This window comes from Ostrea edulis, chromosome 1 (genome assembly GCF_947568905.1).
Source record: "Ostrea edulis chromosome 1, xbOstEdul1.1, whole genome shotgun sequence".
Lineage (NCBI taxonomy): Eukaryota > Metazoa > Mollusca > Bivalvia > Ostreida > Ostreidae > Ostrea > Ostrea edulis.
In genome coordinates, this window is record NC_079164.1 from 75,407,491 (window position 1) to 75,431,400 (window position 23,910).

General features: G+C 34.1%; 1 protein-coding gene and 1 non-coding gene across 3 annotated transcripts; both read left to right on the forward strand.

Moving 5' to 3' along the window:
- Positions 1-5: 5 nt before the first annotated feature.
- On the forward strand, positions 6-23,157 carry LOC125681223 (delta-1-pyrroline-5-carboxylate dehydrogenase, mitochondrial-like). 2 transcript variants are annotated; one of them, XM_048921230.2, is made up of 16 exons: positions 27-137; positions 5,499-5,614; positions 7,032-7,248; positions 7,457-7,504; positions 7,845-8,000; positions 9,333-9,413; positions 10,868-10,939; positions 11,793-11,867; positions 12,173-12,360; positions 12,764-12,837; positions 12,956-13,197; positions 14,090-14,175; positions 14,400-14,466; positions 15,046-15,167; positions 16,815-16,933; positions 20,140-23,157. In XM_048921230.2, exons 2-16 carry the CDS (start codon positions 5,568-5,570, stop codon positions 20,250-20,252), a joined length of 1,707 nt encoding a protein of 568 aa, XP_048777187.2. In that variant the 5' UTR covers positions 27-137; positions 5,499-5,567; the 3' UTR covers positions 20,253-23,157. The 2 variants fall into 2 exon arrangements, with proteins under 2 accessions (XP_048777178.2, XP_048777187.2); XM_048921221.2 differs by lacking the exon at positions 5,499-5,614 and having other exon boundaries at positions 6-137.
- Trnas-gga (transfer RNA serine (anticodon GGA)) lies at positions 912-984 on the forward strand. The gene has a single exon. It is a non-coding gene; the product is annotated as a tRNA-Ser (tRNA).
- Positions 23,158-23,910: the final 753 nt, after the last annotated feature.

A 23,910-nucleotide genomic window follows, 5' to 3' on the forward strand; every position in this document is an offset into this window, starting at 1 on the left:
GAAATATAATGCAGTCGATGTAAACAGTGCACAGTTACATCATATTAGCTGCAATGTTTGTTTTTTTCAAACCAAGCAATTATGAACAACAACAAAATGTACAAAGGTATGAGAAAGCTTGTCTGGAATTTAAAAAGGTTTGTGGTACTTTTCAAACAATTTATTCATTTTATCTATGGGATTGTCAATGAAGTATACTGCAGTAACGGCAACATTTTTCTAGAGCACATTGGGCAATCCTCAAAATTTTTCAGCTGATGAAGAGCAAATCATGTGACTCAGATGTCTCATCATCGGAGCAAGCTCTTCACATTGCTTTATGACACAAGCTTCACTCACTAATCAAATAACTTTACATTTGATGCTTTTGATGAGATCCCAGTCATCATTATGTTACCTAAATTCTTCATGTTAATTTAGAGGTTTTTTAAAATCTAAAGTCACACCATATTGTATGTAATTAACAGGAATGTCTTCTTGATAATTAAGATAAGCATGAATTGTGTAAAAGGAAGGGAGAAAACACAACAGAGCAGACCTGGATTCAAACCCGGGCCCCCTGAATCTCTAGTCAGGTGCTCTACCAACTGAGCTATCTGGCCACCAGCGATCAAACCCGACTGACCACTACATTCCTCCCTCCTTAAATTGTCTTTGCCCTCGAAGACATACAACCCAGATTCTTTTGCCCCCAGCAGGACTTTCACCTGCAAGTCCAGGGGTGGTCAACGGCACCAAATGTAATAGGAAGGGAGAAAATGCAATGGACGGCAGACCGGGATTCAAATCTGGGGCCCCTGAATCTCTAATCAGGTGCTCTACCAACTGAGCTATCCAGCCACTAGCAATTGAACCCAGTTGACCACTACACATGTATATTAGTAAGCACTTGTAGCGGTTCAATCACTGGTGGCCAGATAGCTCAGTTGGTAGAGTACCTGACTGGAGATTCAGGAGGCCCGGGTTCGAATCCCAGTCTGGTCCGTTGCATTTTCTTCCTTCCTGTTACACACTACTGAAAAAACATTATAATAAACCTGGCCATGCACATACATGCAGCTCTTCATGAACATCACTGAAACAGCATCTCGTCTTGTAACCTCAATTTCAATTCCAATTAATGACAAAGGTTAGATGATATCATGATGCAACAAGCAAAGTGAGTACATTCAAACCTTTGCATGGTTAAATAGCATATTGTTCCTAATCTCAGCGAGATTAATTGCTCGTGGCCTTAATCTTGTTGACATGACCTTGATTCATCATCATGGTACACTTTTTTTTTTTTTTTTTTTTTTTTATTATTTCACTCAATCGACATACATTTGCAAAAAAGTAGATACAAAAGAATATGAATATATTTAAGCGTACATATATTATAATGTTCATTTTCTTTTTATGAGAGAGAGAAGAGAGAGAGAGAGAGAGAGAGAGAGAGAGGGAGGAGGGAGTCAATTAACTAATGGAGACCATTTTTCCCAGTCCATTTTAAATTTATCTAATTCATTTCTTTCCTTATAACTATCCAGGTTGATTTGATACAATTGTTTCCAATCATTTATAAGGGCTTTAAGTGTTAGCTGATTTTTTTGACATCTATTCCTATATATATATTTTTTGATTATTATAAGTAATGCATTGTATGACCTGAAATGTTTTTGTTTTGTATCACCAAATATAAAAGTTTTGACATCAAATTCTATTTCAATCTCCTTTGAATTGCAATATCTGATAAATTCTGATAATAATTGTTGTACTTTTGGACAATCCCAAAGTAAATGGTAAATTGTTTCGTCTTCCCTATCACAAAAGGTACATAGTTTAGAATCTACTCTACCTAATTTGTACATATAGCTATTAGTAGTTAAAATGTGGTGGTTGAACTCTGTATTGAAACCATAATAATTTAGAATCCAATGTAGTCAAGAATGGCAGGTAAAAGATTGCCTTCCATTGGTTATCAGAGGTAATGAAATATCTACTCCATTTCTTTTTTCCTGTGGGTATAGCATCTGATTTATTGAGAGTATCATACATAGGTTTCGACCCTTTCTTTGTTAAAACAAATAGTTTGATATTCAAGGGAATAAGGGGTTTTTGCACAGATGCTTTATTTGTAAAGTTATACTTTTTCATATCTGTGGCTACTACTTGTGTTATACCCATATATGTTAAAAAATTCATTTGTAGGTTAAATCTGTCTTTAAATATTTTAAAATTTATAATTTCTCCTTTTTCGTCAAGTAGATCATGTACATTTTTTATTCCTTTATCATACCATGTTTTATAGAAGATGGACTGACTTTCTATCTTGAACTTATGATTATTCCATAAAGGTTGGCTCATATAGTCCTCCCAAGATTTAATGACAGTTTTTTCTTGAATTTCCTTAAAAGCCACCATGACATCTTTCCAGAAGTCATTTTTTACATTTTCAACTATCTGTAAGATATAGTCTGAACCTGTATTTATTAATTTGTCCAAGTTTACATTATTTCTAAGGAGACTTTTCCATTTTGAGTCGTCCTCCATAACCAATCTCCTTATCCAAGTCGACTTTAGTCCTTTGATATAACAATCTAGATCAACCATTTTTAGTCCCCCATATGCATACTTTTGTGTGGCAACTTTTCTTTTAATTATCAGATTTTGAATTCCAGACAAATTCAAATAAAATAGTATTAAGTTCTTTTATGAAAGCATTCTTTGGGTTTGGTAAGGCAATAAATAAATGATTTAGTTGTGAAATTAGGAGTGATTTCACTAGAGTTATTTTCCCAATTGGAGTCAACTTTCGTTTACTCCACTGGTCAATAATTGACTTAATCTTCACAAGTTTTTTGTCATAGTTCAATTTCAAATTTTATTTAAATCCACATCATAATGGATTCCTAGTAGTTTAAATCGAGTTGTCCATTTGAAATTCATATCAGAACATAATCTTTCATCTGAATATTTTTTACTTCCTATCCATACAATCTGAGTTTTATCTCGGTTTATTTTGAGACCAGATAATTTATAAAATTCATCAAGTTCTTTCAAGGTTTCTCTCAATGAAACCTCCGATCCGTCAAGGATAATGGATGTATCATCTGCGTACTGTGACATTAGATATTCTGTGTTATTGATTAGAATTCCCTTTATACTTCTGTTATTTTTAATTTTTATAGCCAAAATTTCAGCGCATAATAAGAATATGTAAGGTGATAGTGGGTCCCCTTGCCTACAACCACGTCCTAGTTTAAAGAAATTAGATAAAAAGCCTGCTTGTGTCACACATGAAACCGCATTATAGTGAAATGTTGTAATCCAACTACAGAAATAAGGTCCAAAATTAAAGTATTGCAAAGTATCTTTTATAAATTTCCAAGAAACAGAATCAAAGGCTTTTTCAAAATCTATCATAACTAACACTCCAGGAATATGATTTGTTTCTGTATGATTCATTAGATCATATATTAATCTACTGTTTTCTCCTATGTACCTTCCAGGTATGAAACCTGTTTGATCATTACTAATAATTTTACTAAGCACAGTTTTTATTCTTCTTGCTATACAGCCTGACCCAATTTTATATGTAACATTGAGAAGAGAAATTGGTCTCCAGTTGTTTAGAGAGAATTTTGATTTTCCCTCTTTGGGTATGCAAGTTATAATTCCTTGTTTTTGTGTTGATGATAATTCTCCTTGGTCAAATCCATAATTTAATGATCGCACGACAAAAAATCCAATTTTTTTCCAGAAAATTTTAAAGAATTCAGCTGTGAAGCCATCACTACCAGGGCTTTTGTTATTTGACATATCCTTTAAGATTATAGATGCTTCTTTGTGAGTAATATATCCTTCTATTGATTTTTTCTCTCCATCAGATAGCTTAGGAACACTAAAATCCTTTAATATATCAGATATTTTACCATCTGCTTTTCCATTTATATTTCTATTACTCGAATATAAGTTTCTATAAAAATTTTCCACCTCCATCAGAATGTCTTCTTGTTTGATTATTTCTCTTTGTACATCATTTTCTACAATTATTACTTTTGGAATGATTTTATTTGTAAAATGGCGATTCTCTAGGTTGAGAAAATAATTAGATGGCTTTTCTCCTTCATTTATCCACTTAGCCCGGGAACGTACCATACAACCATTGACCTTATGATTTCGTATATTTTCAAGATCTTTTTTCTTTTCATTTATAGTTTCAATATTTCGTTCAAAATCCCTTTCCAATTCTTCTAGTTGATCTTGTAAATCCTTTTCTTTTTTTGATCTTTGCTTTTTGATGTGACTTGCATATGAAATTGTTTTTGATCTGATTTCCATCAATAGGGTCTCTAAAAATAGTTGTTCATTAATTATAAACTGTATGTCTGCTGCAGGAATGTCTAAAACTGACTCTCTTTCATATACGGGAACTGCGTATTGTTGTTTTATTTGATCAATATGATTATTAATACATTTAATATACTCAATGTCTTTTAAAAGTGAGTTATTAAACTTCCATAGTCCCTTCCCATGTTTGAAATTATTTAATTTAAGTGATACATACACTGGAGAATGATCTGATCTATAGCTTGTCATAATGTCACTGCTTTTAACTTCCTTTAGGAGGGAAGCAGATATAAGAAAGAAATCTAGGCGAGCTTGTTTCATAGGATTAGGTTTTCTCCAAGTGAACCTATTTACATTTGGATGGAATTCTCTATATATGTCAACTAAATTTAAAGATAGCATTTGTTCTAGAACAGCTTCCCTTGCCTTGGGGTTATTAACATGTAAATAATTGAAATAATCTTTGGTAGTATCTAGTACCAGATTAAAATCCCCAACAATAATAATTTCCTCGTTGTTTAATTTTGTAATAGTATCTCCTAATTTCTGATAGAAGTCAGGAGAGTCATCATTTGGTCCATATATACATATCAAACTTATTTTCTTATTTTCTAATGAAATGGCACACTTTTAGTATCTATAGCAACACCATCCTTGTTTCAACATTGCCCCTTGACCTTTTTGACATATTGATTCAAGGTCGTGGGCTTCAACAGGTAACTATGCAGGACACGACCTCTTTTAAAAGATCTTACAAAAAGTTCAAGAGGGGCATCTTTCATGTATCAGATAACATTTAAGCGTTAGATCCAGTAAACAGAAACAAGATATGTGTAATATATAAAATAAATATTTTTCTTACACTCTTGACTCCGTTGACACTTTTCTTCTCGTGCGTAAAAATACTTAGGTAGCAAAATAAATAGTGAAGTTCAAGGTCATAGCGGCTAAAAATTTGATTGGGTAACGATGGCTCGCCTACCTTTGCTGTGTATGAATACATAATACCCAAAATAGTCAACATTTTAGTTGATTTCAATTCCCCTTAAATATTTGACCAAAAAAGCTTTAATGGAATATAGATTTACAATAGCCGTGTTCTTTACATTGTATGAAATATGTCAGGTTACATATTCGCTTCAGTTTAGGATTTATTTTTTGTTGAGCCTCTGCATTGAAGCCGTGAACAGGCAGGACATACGAGCCGAAGAGTTTGCAGAAATCTGAGCTGAAAAATGACGAATATTCGACTTTTGAAGAAATTTCTGCGTCCTTCCGCTCGGTTTGTATATATAAATGAATTTTTCGAGAAGGAATACGTGTGAGGTATTTGTTGTTAATAAGTTTTGATTTTGTAAATTTGTTTTGAACGTGAAATGCGTACTGTGTAGGATTCCCCTAACTCAGACTGTCATGGACGTATTGTACGTCGTCTGTAATTTTGTGAGTTTTGGAACAGTTGTTTTTTATGTTTATGGTTTATTCCATGTTACGTATGTACGGAAACAGCTTTCAATAAGAAAGAGTTTTGCCCCTTGAAATGTACTGAATTCATTTAGATCTTTTTTGTATGCATGTTTGATTATTAGTTGATAAGATTGGTTCAGTTTTGTATATTGTCATTATGATCAGGATTTGTAAGGTTCTAGCTATGAAAATTAGATGAAATTACAGGCATGTTTCATATACAACGTAGTGTTGAGAGGGTCGGCCGGTTACCATAATGTTGTCTTAACTGACTTCTTTAGAAAAGCAGCTCACTCAACCATGCATAATATTTTGAGGCTGTTTAGCTACAGTGTCTGTTTACATTGACCTCATTTCACTGGATGGAACATGTATACCAAAGGTTATCATACAAGTAACCGATACTTAAAGCTTTTCAGAGATGTGTAAAAATCAGTCTCCTGTAAAAATGTGAAGCCATTATAAATTGTCATACGTGTATACTCATATCATATTACCAGCAAATTAGACTGTTGGAATATTTTATATTCAGACATGCTTTAATATGCATTTTTTTCTTACTCTGATTTTTTGGTTATAACCGGACCTGCACTCATGTGCATTCTTTACAGTTATAGAATGAGTAATTCATGAAATAGCAAATTGATAGTCCACCAAGAAAGAAAGGCTATTTCTCGAAGCAGTGAAGCTGCCAAAGAAAATAGCCTTTTTGCAGAGGAAGGGGGGGGGGGCATAAATTTGCTATATTCGAAATTTCTTATTCTGTAACAGTTTTATTATACAGATTAATTAGACATTATTTAAATACTGGACGTCCTGAACTCTGTTCTCTTGCATAACTTCTAAATAAGTTTTCTGCCTAATCTTAATCACTGCTTTGATAGTAAGATTTTATTCCTTGTCAATAATTGACTAGTTCCTGTTTAGAATTCATAAATTTTCTATGATTTCATGCATACTAAAATATAAGAATTACACTTTAAAAACTACAGGTTTTAAAATCATATTGACAACAATTTGTCAAAATAATATAAAGTCACCCTAGGCGTATAGTGGAGATTATTATATTAATCCTTGTATTCAGAGTGGGTCTACATCATAGATGCAAAGTTTTCCTGGAAATTGCATGCAGTCTTCATGGGCTTATCATTGGGCCTTGATAATATTCAAAGGAATTTGGATGACGGGACTATTGTTTTGCTATAAACTGGTATAGCCTTTTTCTGTTTTAGACTTCAACATGTCAGATGTGCTAGCTCTATGTTAAAGAACTATGACTTCCAAACATATGTTGCTGTTAATGAACCTATGAACACCTATGGACCTGACACGAAGGAAAGACAACAGCTTCAGGAGACCCTTGATAGATGGAAGAATAAAACAGCCGACATTCCCATAGTTATAGGAGATGAAGAGTTTCGAACTAATGATGTCCGGTACCAAGTGATGGTAAAGACTCAAGTCTTTCTGTAGATCTTTATTAATGCATATCTAAATGATTGAAAAACAAAGTAGGAATTTATAAATTTGCATTGATCTGACAATGATATTATGAAACATTACATTATTGAAGATTTTATAAGTTATACATTAATCTGATTATGATGTAATGAAACATTAAATTATAGAAGATTTATGAAGCGCTTCTATTTTTCAGCCATTTGATCATCAGAAGAAAATAGCCAAATTTTATTATGCAACTCCAGTAAGTAGAGCTACTGTATCTAAATCATGTGAGATTCTAGGGAGGCACTTAACCATTTAAGTAGTATTCAGGATTCTTTTTTACTCAGGATGTTTTCTGCATGTGCAGATTGGACAAGTTTCACTGTACCATAATTAATGCAATGGATGATTAGCATTAAATAATTTGTAGATTTATTTGGATGAGAGAAGGTTATGTGGAAAAATTAGAGATTCTGAAACAAGAAGAAATATTTGAACTTGCACACAGTATTACATACTGAGATACATGGTCTAATGAAAGTTTTGGGTGTGTTATCCTGTATATCCTCCTTTTCATGGTTTCATTGTGTTTTCACCAGGAAATTGTTCAGAAGGCGATAGACAGCTCTATGAAGGCCAGAAAACAGTGGGAGAGAACGCCACTGGAGAAAAGGGCCGAGGTCTTCATGACTGCCGCAGAAATGATTAGCAAACAATACAGGATGGATGTCATGGCAGCTACCATGTTAGGCCAAGTATGCAATATGTCATTTATTTCTTGTTTTTGCATCCCATTTGAGAATTTTCATCTTTTATCTTGTATATGTTCACCAACTGTTGGTAAAGTGTCACAAATTTTAATCTATGCATGGCACAGACCATAGCAATTATAAGAGTTCTTTATTTTCATGCCAACACCTACCGTGACACAGGAGCTTCATTCTTAAGGTCATATCTGAAAGAGTTGAGACTTTCATTTGCAATGCTTGGTTCTTGACGAATGCAACTTCACTCACTACCTATGTAAAATGTCTTAAGTTTTGTGCGATGATGGGATCAAAGGTCAAACCCTAGACCTCCTCATGGTGAAGTGAGAACCTTTAGTATGATGTACCATTTGCGGATTTATAGGTTAACACATATATCAAATAAGCTACCCTGAATAGATATGAAAATTTAAAAGACCAGGTAGTATATTGCTGACATTCCTTTATGTCGCAGATTGATGATGGCTGATACTACCTTAAGTAAAGTTCTACAACTCCTGGTTTGTTTGCTGATCAATGCCACAAAACAAGCATTTTATGATAAAAAAAACACCCTGGCTATATAACCTTCTTAGAGTGTATTTAAAATGTACAGTGTACAGCATTTTTTGTTCACATCTAAAACTTATACGGTACCAATTTTGATGCACCAGATGCACATTTCGACAAATAATGTCTCTTCAGTGATGCTCAAGCCAAAATTTTGGAAATTCAAAATAACAATAAACTTGTAAGAGCTAAAAGGAAAACTAGAGTGCCAAAAGCTGGAGCCAAATTCGTCCAAGGATAAGAGCTATGCATGAGGGAGATAATTCTTAATTTTGAAATCATTTACTTATATCTCGTATGCTTGAGTTGATCTAGACCATCACATCTAAGAATACAAGTATCAACACTTTGTACAAGTTATGTCCCTTGTCCACCATCTCCTGGTGAAAAATTTTATTTCCCTACGTTGGCCTTTGTAATTTTCTGATCTGTGGCTTTGACATTTGTGATTTTTCCATCAATTGCAGTCAACTACAATGTCTCAGGGTGGTGCAACCCAATAACTTGAATGAAAACTTGAGAATTAGCTATAATTCACCTTTAATAGTAATGTCTTACATTTGGTAGCATAAAGAAGGAAAACATGGGCTTTGCACCGATTCACCTTTGGCTGACCCTTCAAAGGGACATAACTCGCAGTGAAGTGTTGATACGTTTATTGTTCTTGTGCTGCTTTATGAGGAAATTTTGGGGAGAGAAATTATGAATGATTACACGTTGTCAGTAGTTTATATTATCTGTACTCATCATATTTATATATTTTCTTCACAGGGAAAGAATATATGGGAAGCAGAGATAGATGCAGCAGCAGAGCTCATTGATTTCCTGAGATTCAACTGTCAATATGCCAAAGTAAGCAACTCGGTGAAATGTTTATGTCCTCAGATTGGAGGGGGAGTGGAGCATGTTGTTTTTGGTCTGTCTGTCCATAGATTTTAACCTTGATAAGAAATATTGAACTACTGGGTGTACATGATAGACTTAATATTAAATAAAAGTCAAGGTCAACGCTATATGTGTCAATCAAAGATCAAAATCCTTTGTTTCATCATGGCAAAAGTATCATTTCTTTGCTCTACAGAACGTTGTGAACACTCTTGTTTGGGGTAGATAGGACAATGAAATTTAAATATGGTAATAAAAGCATTTATACAAGAACTACTCTAATGGATCTTTCTCCGTCTACCCTTAAAACAAAACATTTATGCTATGGATGTACATTTAAGTAATTATCTCATTACGACTTATTTCTTTGTCTTCCTTGAAAGTGTGATACTTTACAGTCCCGCCCACTACATCATGACATAATCCTAATGTCCCATCCACTACATCATGACATAATCCTAATGTCCCGCCCACTACATCATGACATAATCCTAATGTCCTGCCCACTACATCATGACATAATCTTAATGTCCCTCCCACTACATCATGACATAATCCTAATGTTCCGCTCACTACATCATGACATAATCCTAATGTCCCGTCCACTACATCACGACATAATCCTAATGTCCCACCCACTACATCATGACATAATCCTAATGTCCTGCCCACTACATCATGACATAATCTTAATGTCCCTCCCACTACATCATGACATAATCCTAATGTTCCGCTCACTACATCATGACATAATCCTAATGTCCCATCCACTACATCACGACATAATCCTAATGTCCCACCCACTACATCATGACATAATCCTAATGTCCCGCCCACTACATCACGACATAATCCTAATGTCCCGCCCATTACATCATGACATAATCCTGATGTACTGCCCACTACATCATGACATAATCCTAATGTCCCGCCCACTACATCATGACATAATCTTAATGTCCCGCCCACTGCACCATGACATAATCCTAATCCCAGCAGATCTTCATAATAATCAGCATAAGGATGTTGTGACCTTTTGTTGGCAACTCATATTTATGGCATGCCGAATTACAAGTATTGGAAAATCACTGCAATTTATGGGATTTTTATAGACATGTTAGGCATACAGCACTTATATTTGTTTATTTTCTTCTATAACTGTGGTATCCTAGCCAGATCAATTATATTACATAAGGGATTATTATAGACAAAACACAAATCGAATCAGATGTAGATTTACAAGAATTACTGTGTGTCATACTTTTCACTTGTGTTCTAATCTTTTGTTTTTTCTACATCTAAAGTTCAGAAAGCTTAAAAATCACCTTCAGGCAACAAACGTGATACTCCAAACATTCCAGTTTGATATAAAAACGATATAATGGTAATGATTCTAATGCCTCTTATATCATTTTGTACAGGATATGACAGCATACCAGCCTCTTAGTCCTGAACAAACAATCACAAATTCTGCTGTCTATCGAGGTTGTGAGGTAAGTATTACAAATTATGCTGTCTATCGAGGTTGTGAGGTATGTCACAAATTCTGCTGTCTATCGAGGTTGTGAGGTATGTCACAATTTCTGCTGTCTATTGAGGTTGTGAGGTATGTCACAATTTCTGCTGTCTATTGAGGTTGTGAGGTATGTCACAATTTCTGCTGTCTATTGAGGTTGTGAGGTATGTCACAATTTCTGCTGTCTATTGAGGTTGTGAGGTATGTCACAATTTCTGCTGTCTATCGAGGTTGTGAGGTATGTCACAATTTCTGCTGTCTATTAAGGTTGTGAGGTATGTCACAATTTCTGCTGTCTATTAAGGTTGTGAGGTATGTCACAATTTCTGCTGTCTATTGAGGTTGTGAGGTATGTCACAATTTCTGCTGTCTATTGAGGTTGTGAGGTATGTCACAATTTCTGCTGTCTATTGAGGTTGTGAGGTATGTCACAATTTCTGCTGTCTATCAAGGTTGTGAGGTATGTCACAATTTCTGCTGTCTATCAAGGTTGTGAGGTATGTCACAATTTCTGCTGTCTATCAAGGTTGTGAGGTATGTCACAATTTCTGCTGTCTATTGAGGTTGTGAGGTATGTCACAATTTCTGCTGTCTATTGAGGTTGTGAGGTATTTATTTATGTGTACATGGTATAGCTACTTTATAGGTGCTTGTATTACTAAGCTGTGCAATGGACCAGGTTCTATCAGATGTGAATTTTTTCGGCTCTTTCAACAAAAAATGCTTTTTATATAAATTGCCATGGACTTTCTTTGAAATTTATCCGTTTCCAGAACAATTAAACAAAATTATAATTTCATTGTTGATCATTGAAATATTTTTGTACACAGGGCTTCTGGGCTGCTATCACACCTTTCAACTTTACAGCAATCGGAGGCCATCTGTGTTCTGCTCCAGCCATGATGGTAAAATATACTTTTAATCTCTACTTTTTGAGAGAGGTGTCATCTACAAGAGTAATTCAAAAGAATATAAAAATAATATTTTTTTATATATCTATAGTTTATTATATTAATTATTGACTATATTCAGACAGTTCTTAATTTGCTGTTAATGAATTTGATTGATAAAGCCCTTAAAAGTGATGATCTTAATCTTTTGTTTCAACCTTATATTATTGAATATTTGAATATACATGTAGTTGTTACTAGAGAGCTTTCAACAGATATTTCTGTTTTCAGTCATTTTTATATCAGAAAACTTTTTATAGGGAAACGTTTGCTTGTGGAAACCTTCCGACACCGCCATGCTGTCTAACTACACTGTGTACAAAATCTACAGGGAGGCGGGTCTTCCCCCCGGTGTCATTAACTTCATCCCAGCAGATGGGCCAGTGTTTGGTGATGTCATTACAAAATCACCTCATTTAGCGGGCATAAATTTCACCGGCAGTGTTAGGTAAAACAAAATAGTACCTAACTGATATCAGTGTGTCACTTTGAGATTTACACTATGGTATATTGATAACTCCTTCATTTTACTGGGATGACACTTTTAGAACAAATACTTATGTGAAATGAGGTCCTGAGCTTTCAGAACATTATCACAGTATTAGTGAAAATATTAAATGAGTTGAAATGAATAAGTGTACATTATAAAAAATGATATACCTTAGAATATCAGCAACAGATGTGATAATCTTCTAAAACAATGTTGTAAATAATGCAGCATAACACATAAGGTTCATGATACATGTAATTTTTGTGTTAATTACTGGGTGTCTTTCATGTGTTTGTTTTTTAAATGTCCTTTTACAGAATTTTTGAAATTGTTTATTTTATTTTTTGTTTTGTTTTTGTAGAACATTTAAGACTTTATGGAAACTAGTCTCCCAGAACTTGGACAACTACGTCTCATATCCAAAATTGATAGGAGGTACAGTGTAAACACAAGAACTAGTTTTCACAAAATTCTGTAGTGTTCTAGTATCATAATTTGTGGGAAATATCCTCCATTTATTGACTCTCAATCATACTGGTTGTTTTTATTTCAGAATGTGGAGGGAAAAATTTTCATTTCGTCCACAAATCAGCTGACATTACATCAGTAGTTGTCGGCACAATAAGATCTGCCTTTGAATTTGGTGGACAGAAATGTTCTGCGTGCTCTCGGATGTATATTCCACAGTCCATGTGGCCTGAGGTGAAGCAGAAATTGGTAGATATTCACAAAGATATCAAAGTGGGGTCAGCGTTGGACAATAAGGTCCTCTTGTCAGCTGTTATTGATGATAAGGTTTGTACAAAGGAGACAGAGATTGGATTCTTGCTGAGATACATTCACAATGTTTGTTTTGCCCTCACACATTAAAAACAATGGACTGTTTGTTATGGCATCGTTCCTGGATCTCTGTAAATCAAAATCTGAAAGTTTTAAAGAAAGACGAAATCTTTTATTTCATAGAAGTAATATTACCATGTCAGATACAATTTCATGTAAATTAAAATTTGTCTCCAATATTTACATTTGGAGTACAATGCATCAAAAGTGATACAATTTCTCTGTAAATTTTATTCAGATTCAGTTGAAATTCTATTTTTGTGAACATCTTTTTTTCTTCAGGGAATATAGTGCAGCTTTAGACATACGAAATTTTACTATTATGTCTACTATATGTGCTGAAAAGATAAATCTCTGGTGTAAATATTACGTCCAAGGCTGCACTCAATGTTTTCAAGAATAAAAACTGCATGAAAAATAGCAATTTTTAGTCACAATATTAGAAAATATCATTATTATTACAGTGTCCCAATTCCCACTTTATTTTGTTCAAATTGAAAGTAACATTGAATATACCTAATGTTGAAACAAAGGCATGAATGTCAATTTTGGTTGACAAATAAAGTGCTCATCATATATATATAGTCCTTTGCCAGATATTTAATTCACACTGTGCTATTAGCCCCATTTTAAATCTACCCAAAGGAAATGAAGATGGAAGCAATGACAATGACAATGAAATAAGAATATTTTGGTATACAGACAGACACACGTGTATGGTATATGATGTACTTTGGTTTTAAATAAATATAATTATGTCTTACTTAGTCTGGATATCATCTTGTTGGAAACGGTGCAGAAAAGTATTCTTCGTTAATTAGTTTTATTTTGGGTTTTTTCTGAACAGGCATTTAAAAGAATCAAGTCATACATAGACAATGCAAAGAACTCCTCCAATTTGTCTGTTGTTGCTGGTGGAAATTGTGATGACAGGTAAGGAGGGACTACTTCTAAATACCTGTCATGGATTAATTTCATAGTATTACGACTTTTGAATTATTGATGCTTAATTGCAACAATGTCTGATTTTTAATTTGAAGCAGTACTTGTCCCTGAATTTAAGTGTAAAAAATTGTTTAGAGTGATGTCTATAATGCTGTACATGTAGATGATTGATTTATATTGTAATTAGTCAATTTGTCCGTATTCTTTTTCAGCCAAGGCTATTTTGTAGAACCCACCATTCTTGAGACCAAGGATCCTCAGGATGTTATCATGCAGGAGGTGTGAAAGATATATCTGCATCAAAATAGCTCAGAGAGATTCTCTATTTCAAAAAACAAAAATATTGCTCTATATCTCTTAAACTTGTTTTATTAGAAATACATTCAATACATGAATGACCTAAAGAACAAGAACTCATAGTTTTCATCAAGATTTCCTACCACTGCTGGGTCGGCAGGTTGTGGTGGGAAATCATGATGAAAACTATGAAAAACTATGAAAACCTTCTATTTAAACTAGATGTGATGAATGTTGATCCTAATTGGTTATCAAATACAATACACTTTTATAAATACTTTTTTATTGTTATTTACAAATGAAATGTATACATAATCTTTAAGTTAGTGTCAATTTTAAAAGTTCATTCGTTCCCCAAAAAATCATGTAATCTGTGTCTTGCTACAGAAACCTATGGGAGTTTGTACCCCATCCCCTCAGTTACATGAAATTAGATTTTTATCTGACATAGATCTTTTGATCTTGCACCTAGTGTCAGTGGTGTATAAGTATATTCCTAATAATGATAAGCATCTTGTAAAATCTTTTGTTTATAAGTGAATGACTCCTTCTGTTTTACAGGAAATCTTTGGCCCGGTGTTGACGGTGTATCCGTACCCTGATGATGAATACCTGAAATACGCAGAGGTCGCCTCTAAGACCTCACCTTTTGCCCTGACAGGAGCGCTGTTCGTGAAAGACCCGTAAGTCATTCGTGTCATAACTAGCTAATGAAGGATGAATTATTAGCATCCACCTCTACCGTTGTAAATCAAAAACAGAAAAATCTTGGTAAAGTTAATTTCTTTATAAACAGAATTATTCCATTTCAGTGTGCCATTTTTACTATTACACAATTGAACTAAAAATACAAGTGAGCTATTCGGATCACTTTTTGTCCAATGTCCGTCTGTAAACTTTTAACATTTGTGACTTCTTATCCAGAACCACTAGACTAATTTCAACAGAACTTGCCACAAAGCATGCATGGGTAAAGAGGATTCAAGTTTCTTTCAAATGAAATGTCGCACCCTTTTTGAAGTGGGGATAACAATTAAGAAGATTAAGAAATAGTGAAAATAGTGATAGTCAAGAAAAACAGAAAAGTTGAAATTTACCTAAACGCTTCCTGACATAAAATAGATTCAAATGTCTTCCAAATCATAGCCCATGGGTGCAGATCCACAATAAGGTATCAAAGTTTTGTATGTGAATATACTGTAAAAGCAGAATTTTTAGTGAGGATTTAATTTTGTCATTATTAGAGAGAGATGAAATCGCTAAAATTGAACATCACTTACGATATATTCTGTATTGTAGGTAATAGTTATCTTTCCTGGATTTATAAAGTCACAAGATTAGCTCTCGCTAAATATCTATACCCATTTTTATGGGAAAATCGCTAAATTTGTGTCTCGCTAAAATTTCACTTATGCGGTATAGGAAAACATGTTTTAAAATCTTCATCTTAATAACAGTAGGGCCATGATCAGTCATATCAATATGCAAGCATTCCCAGGTAATGCAGAGTCAAGGTTATTCAAATCGTAACAGGGGTAGGTTGGGGCCAAAATAGGGGATCAGAGTTTCACATAACTTATTGGAAAACATTCTTTGAAAATCTTCATCTCAACAGGACCATGATTAGTTATATCAATATGCAAGCATCTAAAGATAGTTCAAATTCAAGTTTGTTCATGTCAGGAGTAGGGTGGGGCCACAATTGAATTTGGGAATGTACTGGAAATTAAAACAAATTCTTTTAGAGCACGACAGGGCTATGTTAAATAATGTCAAAATGTAATGTTTCCAAGTTGTGTGGATTCAAGGGTTTGTTATACCCCCGTGACTGTTTTCATGGGAATACATTTTTTAAAAATCACAACAGAAGAACCATGTGACTGAGTTGAACAATGTGGCCCATGAACCTCTTGTATCAATTTTAATTTAAATTGAAGATGAAACTCCCAAATATTTGATTAAATGCATATAACACTTATCATAAAGAGAGGATCAATTCTGTAAAGCTTTTGTTCATGTATGCTGGGTGATTCAGGTGAGCCTTTTTTCCATGGACCTCTGTTTTACTTTCCTGATTATTGTGTACCAAATTTATTTGCACTACAATTGAATTTTGATATCTCGAATACCATGGATATGTGGAAGTGATTTGTTTTGCCCTCGATATCTTGAATCCTCAGGTATCTCAAAGTTTTTTCTTGGTCCCATCAAGTTGGAGATAATGGGGTTTGACTGTAGTTTTATTCACTCGTTAGAAATATCCACGAGCCAATTAATATGTGCTCACATTATAAATGTAATATATGAACACTTACAAGTATATTTGATAGGAAAGCTCGAGAGGAGTTGGTGGATACTTTTAAAGATCTGGCAGGAAACTTCTACATCAATGACAAATCAACAGGATCTGTAGTGGGTCAACAACCATTCGGTGGAGCACGAATGTCAGGTTTGTTAATGATTTCAACTTTAATGGAAAGGAGGAGGAGAAAACTTGAGTTTTCGATTGAGAAGCAAAGATTTTCATTTTACTCTCCTTATTCATAACAGAATATGATACCAAATTAATTAGATTGTGGAGTTTGTAGTGAAAGAAAGAAAGTTAAAAGTGTAACAAGCTAAATGTAAGTGAGTGGATTAAAGGGACTGATTCACGATTTTCCTCCAAATTTTGTTTTTCACTTTAAATGATCAAAATCTAGTCTAATATGTTTAGAAGGTTTCACAAAAAATTAAGGTTATTCATCATGACAGAAGCTCATTATAGAGAGCTTATTTGTTTTGAAAAAAAAGATTGATGTGTGTTATTGTTTACAATTCGAAGTTTTCAAAATAAATGGATACTGATCCAAGTTTATTATATATATATATCACATTTCAAATATACTTTAGGTAAAATGTGTCATATAAAAGTTAAAATTTGTGATTGTACAAAATGAAGATGCTTTAAATTACAAAATTAACGTTTCCCTGGTTTGTTTGTTGAGATAAAAAGACTCGAGTCTTTGTTTACATAACACAGAATCAAAAGCTAAAATATTGCTCTTATCCTTGCATTTAGACGCGGTCCAAAGTTTGGTTGTTAACATTAAACGAGTTATATTTTTGATTTTTAACATCAAAAATAAAAAATATTTCTCTCGGAAAACGTGATCCAGTCCCTTTAAAGGATTTGATTTCAATTAGATTGAAAACCAGAAAGGATTATATAGGGTTCTGTAGATTCCTTACTTTATATGAGCACTTGAGAAGTAAGAACATGAATTCACAACTGGGATAGAAACTCCCTAAATTGCAAGCAAGTACCAAAAAACTGAACTCGCAATTTCCCCAGGACTATTTGCATTTTCTGAAATTGAAGCCTTTTGCATTTAGATATGCATGCAACTGTGTTACAGCAAGTCTAACAACTATAAACTTGGTGTTTGTTAAAATATTTAAATCAAAAGTGTATTGTTCATTGATAACATTAAACTCCTCTGATTTATTAGTCACAGACGATTGGTGGAATTTGATTTTCTTTTCTTGGTTTAAACTATATCAATGGAACAATACGCAAGTTCCAAGTTACCCAAAAGTTATTTCCCTTTGTTGAACTCTTTCGCATTTTATGACGTATGGTGGGTACACAATTTTTACATTATATCGTAGACTGGCACTGTACATAACGATTACGTACAATTAATGTAATGAAAGCGTAACTTTTGATTATATCAATCACTGGTATGCATATTCTGGCCATATCAAACATAATTTGTTTGAATAAGATCATCAAATTGGCTATTAAATCATTATTCATTTCCTCTTCTACATGAGTGACCCTTTTATCAAAGAAAGATGGCAATTAACAATATTTGTTTGAGCCATTTTGTTATCCAATGTTCATAAAGTCACTAACGTTGCCTTTCCCCTGAGATAGGATGGTCTCAGAAACTCTGGATATCATCTTTTAAGAAATAATACAACGATAGTAATTAGCAAATGTACCCACTGTCATCATATTTTACGTCATAATTTACGGAAGAGTTCGATAAAGGGAAATAACTGTTGGGGAACTCAGAACTTCCGTATTCACATGAAACACACTTACTGAAAATGCAATAGGATTCAAAAACAAGTACCAAGACTTAAGTAAATCTGTTTCCTATATTACATATAACAATGATACAAAATCATCCTGAAGTTATGGTATAAACATATACTTACAATGTTCAAGCGATTCGTCATTGAAGTACAAATACAAATAGTGTAAAAACAAAAGTATAAAAGGGTGATGAGAATGTGTGATGGAGTTGTGTGAAATTTTCTATCACATCACATGCTTCTTTTTTTCCTTAAAAGGAACATAATCACATTACTATAGCTGTCTTCTTTTGACCTTTGTAATTTTGACAGTTGTGTAAAAATGGCAACCAGAAATAATGGTAACTGATGAAGCTAGAAACTAAAATTGTTACTGGGTTTATTGTTTTCTTAGTTAAGTTATGATGATGAGAGGGGGGGGGGGGTGTCTGCAATTCACTATTTCTAATTCACAGTTAAGATACCCCAATTCTCTTTTTGTAAGTTGTATATAGAGAATTTTGAACCCTGCTGATATATGGTCAATTAATTAAGAGTTTTTAGCTCACCTGAGCTGAAAGCTAAAGTGAGCTTTTCTGATTGCCTGTTGCTGCTGTCTGTCTGTAAACTTTTCACATTTTCAACTTCTTCTCAAGAACCACTGGGCCAATTTCAACCAAACTTGGCACTAAGCATCCTTGGGTGAAGGGCTTTCAAGTTTGTTCAAATGAAGGGCCATGCCCCCTTCAAAGGGGAGATAATCACAAAAATAGGATGGGGTAATTTAAAAATATTCTCAAAAACCACTAGTCCAGAAGAGCTGAAATTTACAATAAAGCTTTCGGACATAGTGGAGATTGTTAAAATCATGACCCCCGGAGGTAAAGTGGGACCACAATAGCGGATCCATTTTTTACATACAAATATATAGGGAAAATCTTTGAAATTCTCAAGAACCCCTGGGCTATGAAAATACAAATTAAATGAAAGCTTGCTGACATAGTGCAGATTCAAGTTTGGTAAAATCATGACCCCCAGGGGTAGGATGGGGCTGCAATAGGGGATCAATTTTACATATAAATATAATGGGAAAATTTTTGAAAATTTTCTTCTTAAGAGCCACTGGGCCAGAAAAGTTTACATTTATATGAAAGCTTGCTGACATAGTACAGTTTCAAGTTTGCTAAAAGCATGCCCCCCCCCCCCCCTCCCCAAGGTAGGATGGGGTGCCCACAACAGGGGATCAAAGTTTTACATTACAAACATATAAAGAAAATCTTTAAAAATCTTCTTCTCAAGAACCATTGAGCTAAAGAAGTTTACATTTACATGAAAGCTTTCTGACGTAGTGCAGATTCAAATTTGTAAAAATCATAGCCCCTGGCGGTAGGTTTGGGCCACAATAGGGATCAAAGTTTTTCATGTGAATATATATGCATATGGAAAATCTTTAAATATGGGCCAAGGTGAATTAGGTGAGTGATGTGGCCCATGGGCCTCTTGTTAATACTTAGAGGACTGTTAAGCCCACAGGCCTCTTGTATGCAGTATTGTGCACACACAAAGCATGGCATTGTATTGTTTATTTAACAGGAACGAATGACAAAGCAGGGGGCCCTCACTACCTCATGAAGTTTGTGTCAGTCCAATGTGTGAAAGAAACCAAAGCACCCCTTACTAAATGGGTTTTACCCTCCATGCAGTAGATAAGAATTGTAAATGTGGTATTAGAACGATATAATGGTTCACCGAAGACATTCATTAGAATAAAGCATTATATTTAATACTGGTATATCAGTATACATTATTTCAAATGTTGTATCATTAGAGAATGTTTTTATGCAGATAGATTTCAAATCAAAACTGAATTTAGTGCTCAAAAATAGAAAGGGTTGACCAAACTAGTGTAGAACAAAATCCATGGAGGCATAATCTCATTTTTACTTTGTGACAAACTGATGTGAAATGGTGGATAGTGTCTTCAGCTGATTTCTGTGTTATGAACAAAACAAAATTTTTTGTTTAAAGAGACACTACAGCTCATTTTCCACATTTTAATAAAGTGTTTTTAAAACCATGTATTGATAAAATGATAAATTTCATATCGATACTGACAATTTTGAACAATTGGGATGCATCAATTTACTCTCAACTGCGCTTTGAAGATCGTTCGGAATTCAAAGGTTTCTTCATGCTGACTCGGACTTTTGAATGCGTATTTACATCACGTGGTTTTGAATGACAGCAAAGGTGTTCTGTAGGAAATTATTTAAATTCCCCTTCAAGGGGGTCCACACTCACCTTTCAAGTATAAGATTATTCCCTGCTCCTTATAATAAGTAATTATAAATCATTATTTCAACAGAAACCTTCCATGTTCCCACTGACCGATGTTTTTACAACTAACACGTGTTGTGTTCAGATAAAAATAGCACTTACTTTTAAACGTGGTGTCTTCGCAGCTAGTCTCAATGGCAGATTTAGGGGGCCAGGATCCCCCTCCCTTTTTACCCCACAGATTGTGAATGAAAATCCAAATTTTGCACCAGAATGGCCGATTACTTTGGCTAATCTTTGACTTTCACACCCCTCTTCGGAAATCCTAGATCCGCCACTGAGTTACATGTGTTTCTCCGAGCTCTTTGTTTTCCAACGGTCAAACTGATACCAAGGTAAATTTTATTTCACGTATGAGTTTTATCTCATTCTAATTTTACCTCTTTTCTCACAGAATCTGTCAAAATTCTAGATCTATCAACTACACTTTCTCTCTCTGGACGACATGCTGCACTGTTTACTGTCTATGCGCATGCGTCTGAAGATTGAAAGGAGGAGACTCGATATTTTGTGTATAGGCCATCAAAAAGTATTAATTTTTACGTTAAAACGATAATTTTTAACTTTAGATAAGTGTTATTTTCGCAAAGTTCATACTTTCAACAATGCAACAAAAATTGAGAAAGCGCTGGGAAAATTGTCATTTCATGATTTTTGCGCAAAATGAGCTGTAGTGTCTCTTTAATGTACAGTCTATAGTGGAGTAATCAACATGTTGCAGCTATATTTTTTATTTTCTATGTCTTTTAAAGATCAATAATGTTTGCTAAAGAAAGCTGTGAGTTCTTTTTGTTTTAAGATTTTATTGTTTTATTATTGTTTTGTTTCTTTCTAAACATTTGTTAGTGCATACATGTGTAACATGTAAAATATTGCAGATTGATGAAAATAGATCTTCCAGGTTTGCCATAGTATGGACTAGTAAGTCCACCAACTATATACATTTATTGAAAGTGCTGTTTTAAATTTTTTTTTCACAATATATGCATAGGAAGTATTGTTGTCAAAAAAATATTTTGTGAATTTTTCTTACTGATGGTGCATAACCGTTACTGTTATTGGGGGATTGTGTAGGATGTTTGTATTATGGGGACAGTTATATGGGGTCATTTGTGTCATCATAAATTACCTCCTGTTTCAGAATCCATCGTTTTTTAAATAGCATGCCCCCCCCCCCCCCCCTAATCCAAACGGCCTAGACCTGTATTCCAGATATTTATGTTTTGTAGAATGTATAACTTTCCATACAAAGGAAGTCTATTTGTGATAAAAGCATGGTTCCTATATGAGAGTATATAAATATTGAGCTAGCAAAAGATTGTTATCAATAAAATATTGGTGATTGTAAATGTATGCATTCGAAATTTTTACTAATTTTCTTGATTTGAACAAAAACAAAGAATGGTCATTGATCAATAATTTACTGCTTTGTATTTAATGAAGGATTTGAAATCATGTCTATCTCCTTATCACAAAACTATGACAATAAGATGTCCCGCATGAAAATTAGTGGGTTTGTTATAAAATTTTTAATAAGGATTTCCAATATGATGTGGCTTGGACTTGTATTGAAAGATACTGCGAAACAGGTATGACTGTCATAAATTTGTTTTATTCTCTGTTTTATATTAAACAGTTGCATTTAATCAGACACATCATTATATATATATATATATATATATATATATAACGTTAACAGAAGTCATGTACTCAAAATATTTTATGAGCAATCACATGTACAGCTATGCTGATAAATGTTTGTAATACTAGTATAACTGACAAGCATTATGATTTCTTTTCAATTCTTGAAAATTTCATTTGAATCAAGTAAACTATGTTTGATGTATCGGGCTATCTGTTGGGAAAAGAAAATTACTTCAGCATTTGGGGGGGGGGGGGGGGGGGGGCTACCTTTGGTTATACATCGTAGTTTTTCATGTGAACAATGTTTCATATACTATGTACATGTGCATTTTTTCCTTTTTATTTTAAACCTTTATAACACACCTGTATTATATATGTTAATTTAACTAGATAGTTCTTTATCAAAATTCTGATATCTTGAAATCCCAAGTACATGACAAAAGCTCTCTTTTGCAACAGCAAATGTGGTGATTGTTTTGGTATGAGATTATTTTGTTTTGTTTTTTCTTGCACATAAAAAATGCATGTACCAGGCAGATGATATTTGAATGTAAAGTTATTATAAATCAGTGAGATTAATGTTGCTAGAGGTATGTTTCAAAGCAATAAATTCTGAAATATTGAGTTCCACATTTTTGTGATTGTTGTGCTTTTTATACCCCCCGCAACAAGTTGGGGGGGGGGGGGTATACTGGAATCGGGTTGTCCGTCCGTCTGTAGACGCAATGGTTTCCGGGCTCTAAAGCATTATCCTTTCCACCTACCGTCACCATATCATAAATATGGACTACCCATGGGATGAAGATGTTCCCTATCGATTTTGAGGTCAAAGGTCAAGCGCACTGGACATCGAAGTAGCAATATGGTTTCCGGGCTCTAAAGCATTATCCTTACCACCTACCGTCACCATATCATACATATGGACTACCCATGGGATGAAGATGTTCCCTATCGATTTTGGGGTCCAAAGGTCAAGCGCACTGGACATCGAAGTAGCAATATGCTTTCCGGGCTCTAAAGCGTTATCCTTTCCACCTACAGTCACCATATCTTACATATGGACTACCCATGGGATGAAGATGTTCCCTATCGATTTTGGGGTCAAAAGGTCAAAGGTCACATGCACTGGACATCGACGTAGCAATATGGTTCGGTTTGTCATGCCATTTATTTTTTACACTCAGAAAAGAGGTAGTTTATACCTATTACCAACACCCTTTGGGAGATTGGGGTAAGCGGGGGGTATTCTTAGTGAGCATTGCTCACAGTACCTCTTGTTGGAACCTATCTTCCTTACCTCAGGGGCATTAACGTGAACGTTTTCAGTTTTTATTGTTTCTTAAATTATCTCCTTTTGGATGGAGATGTGATCTCCCAATACTT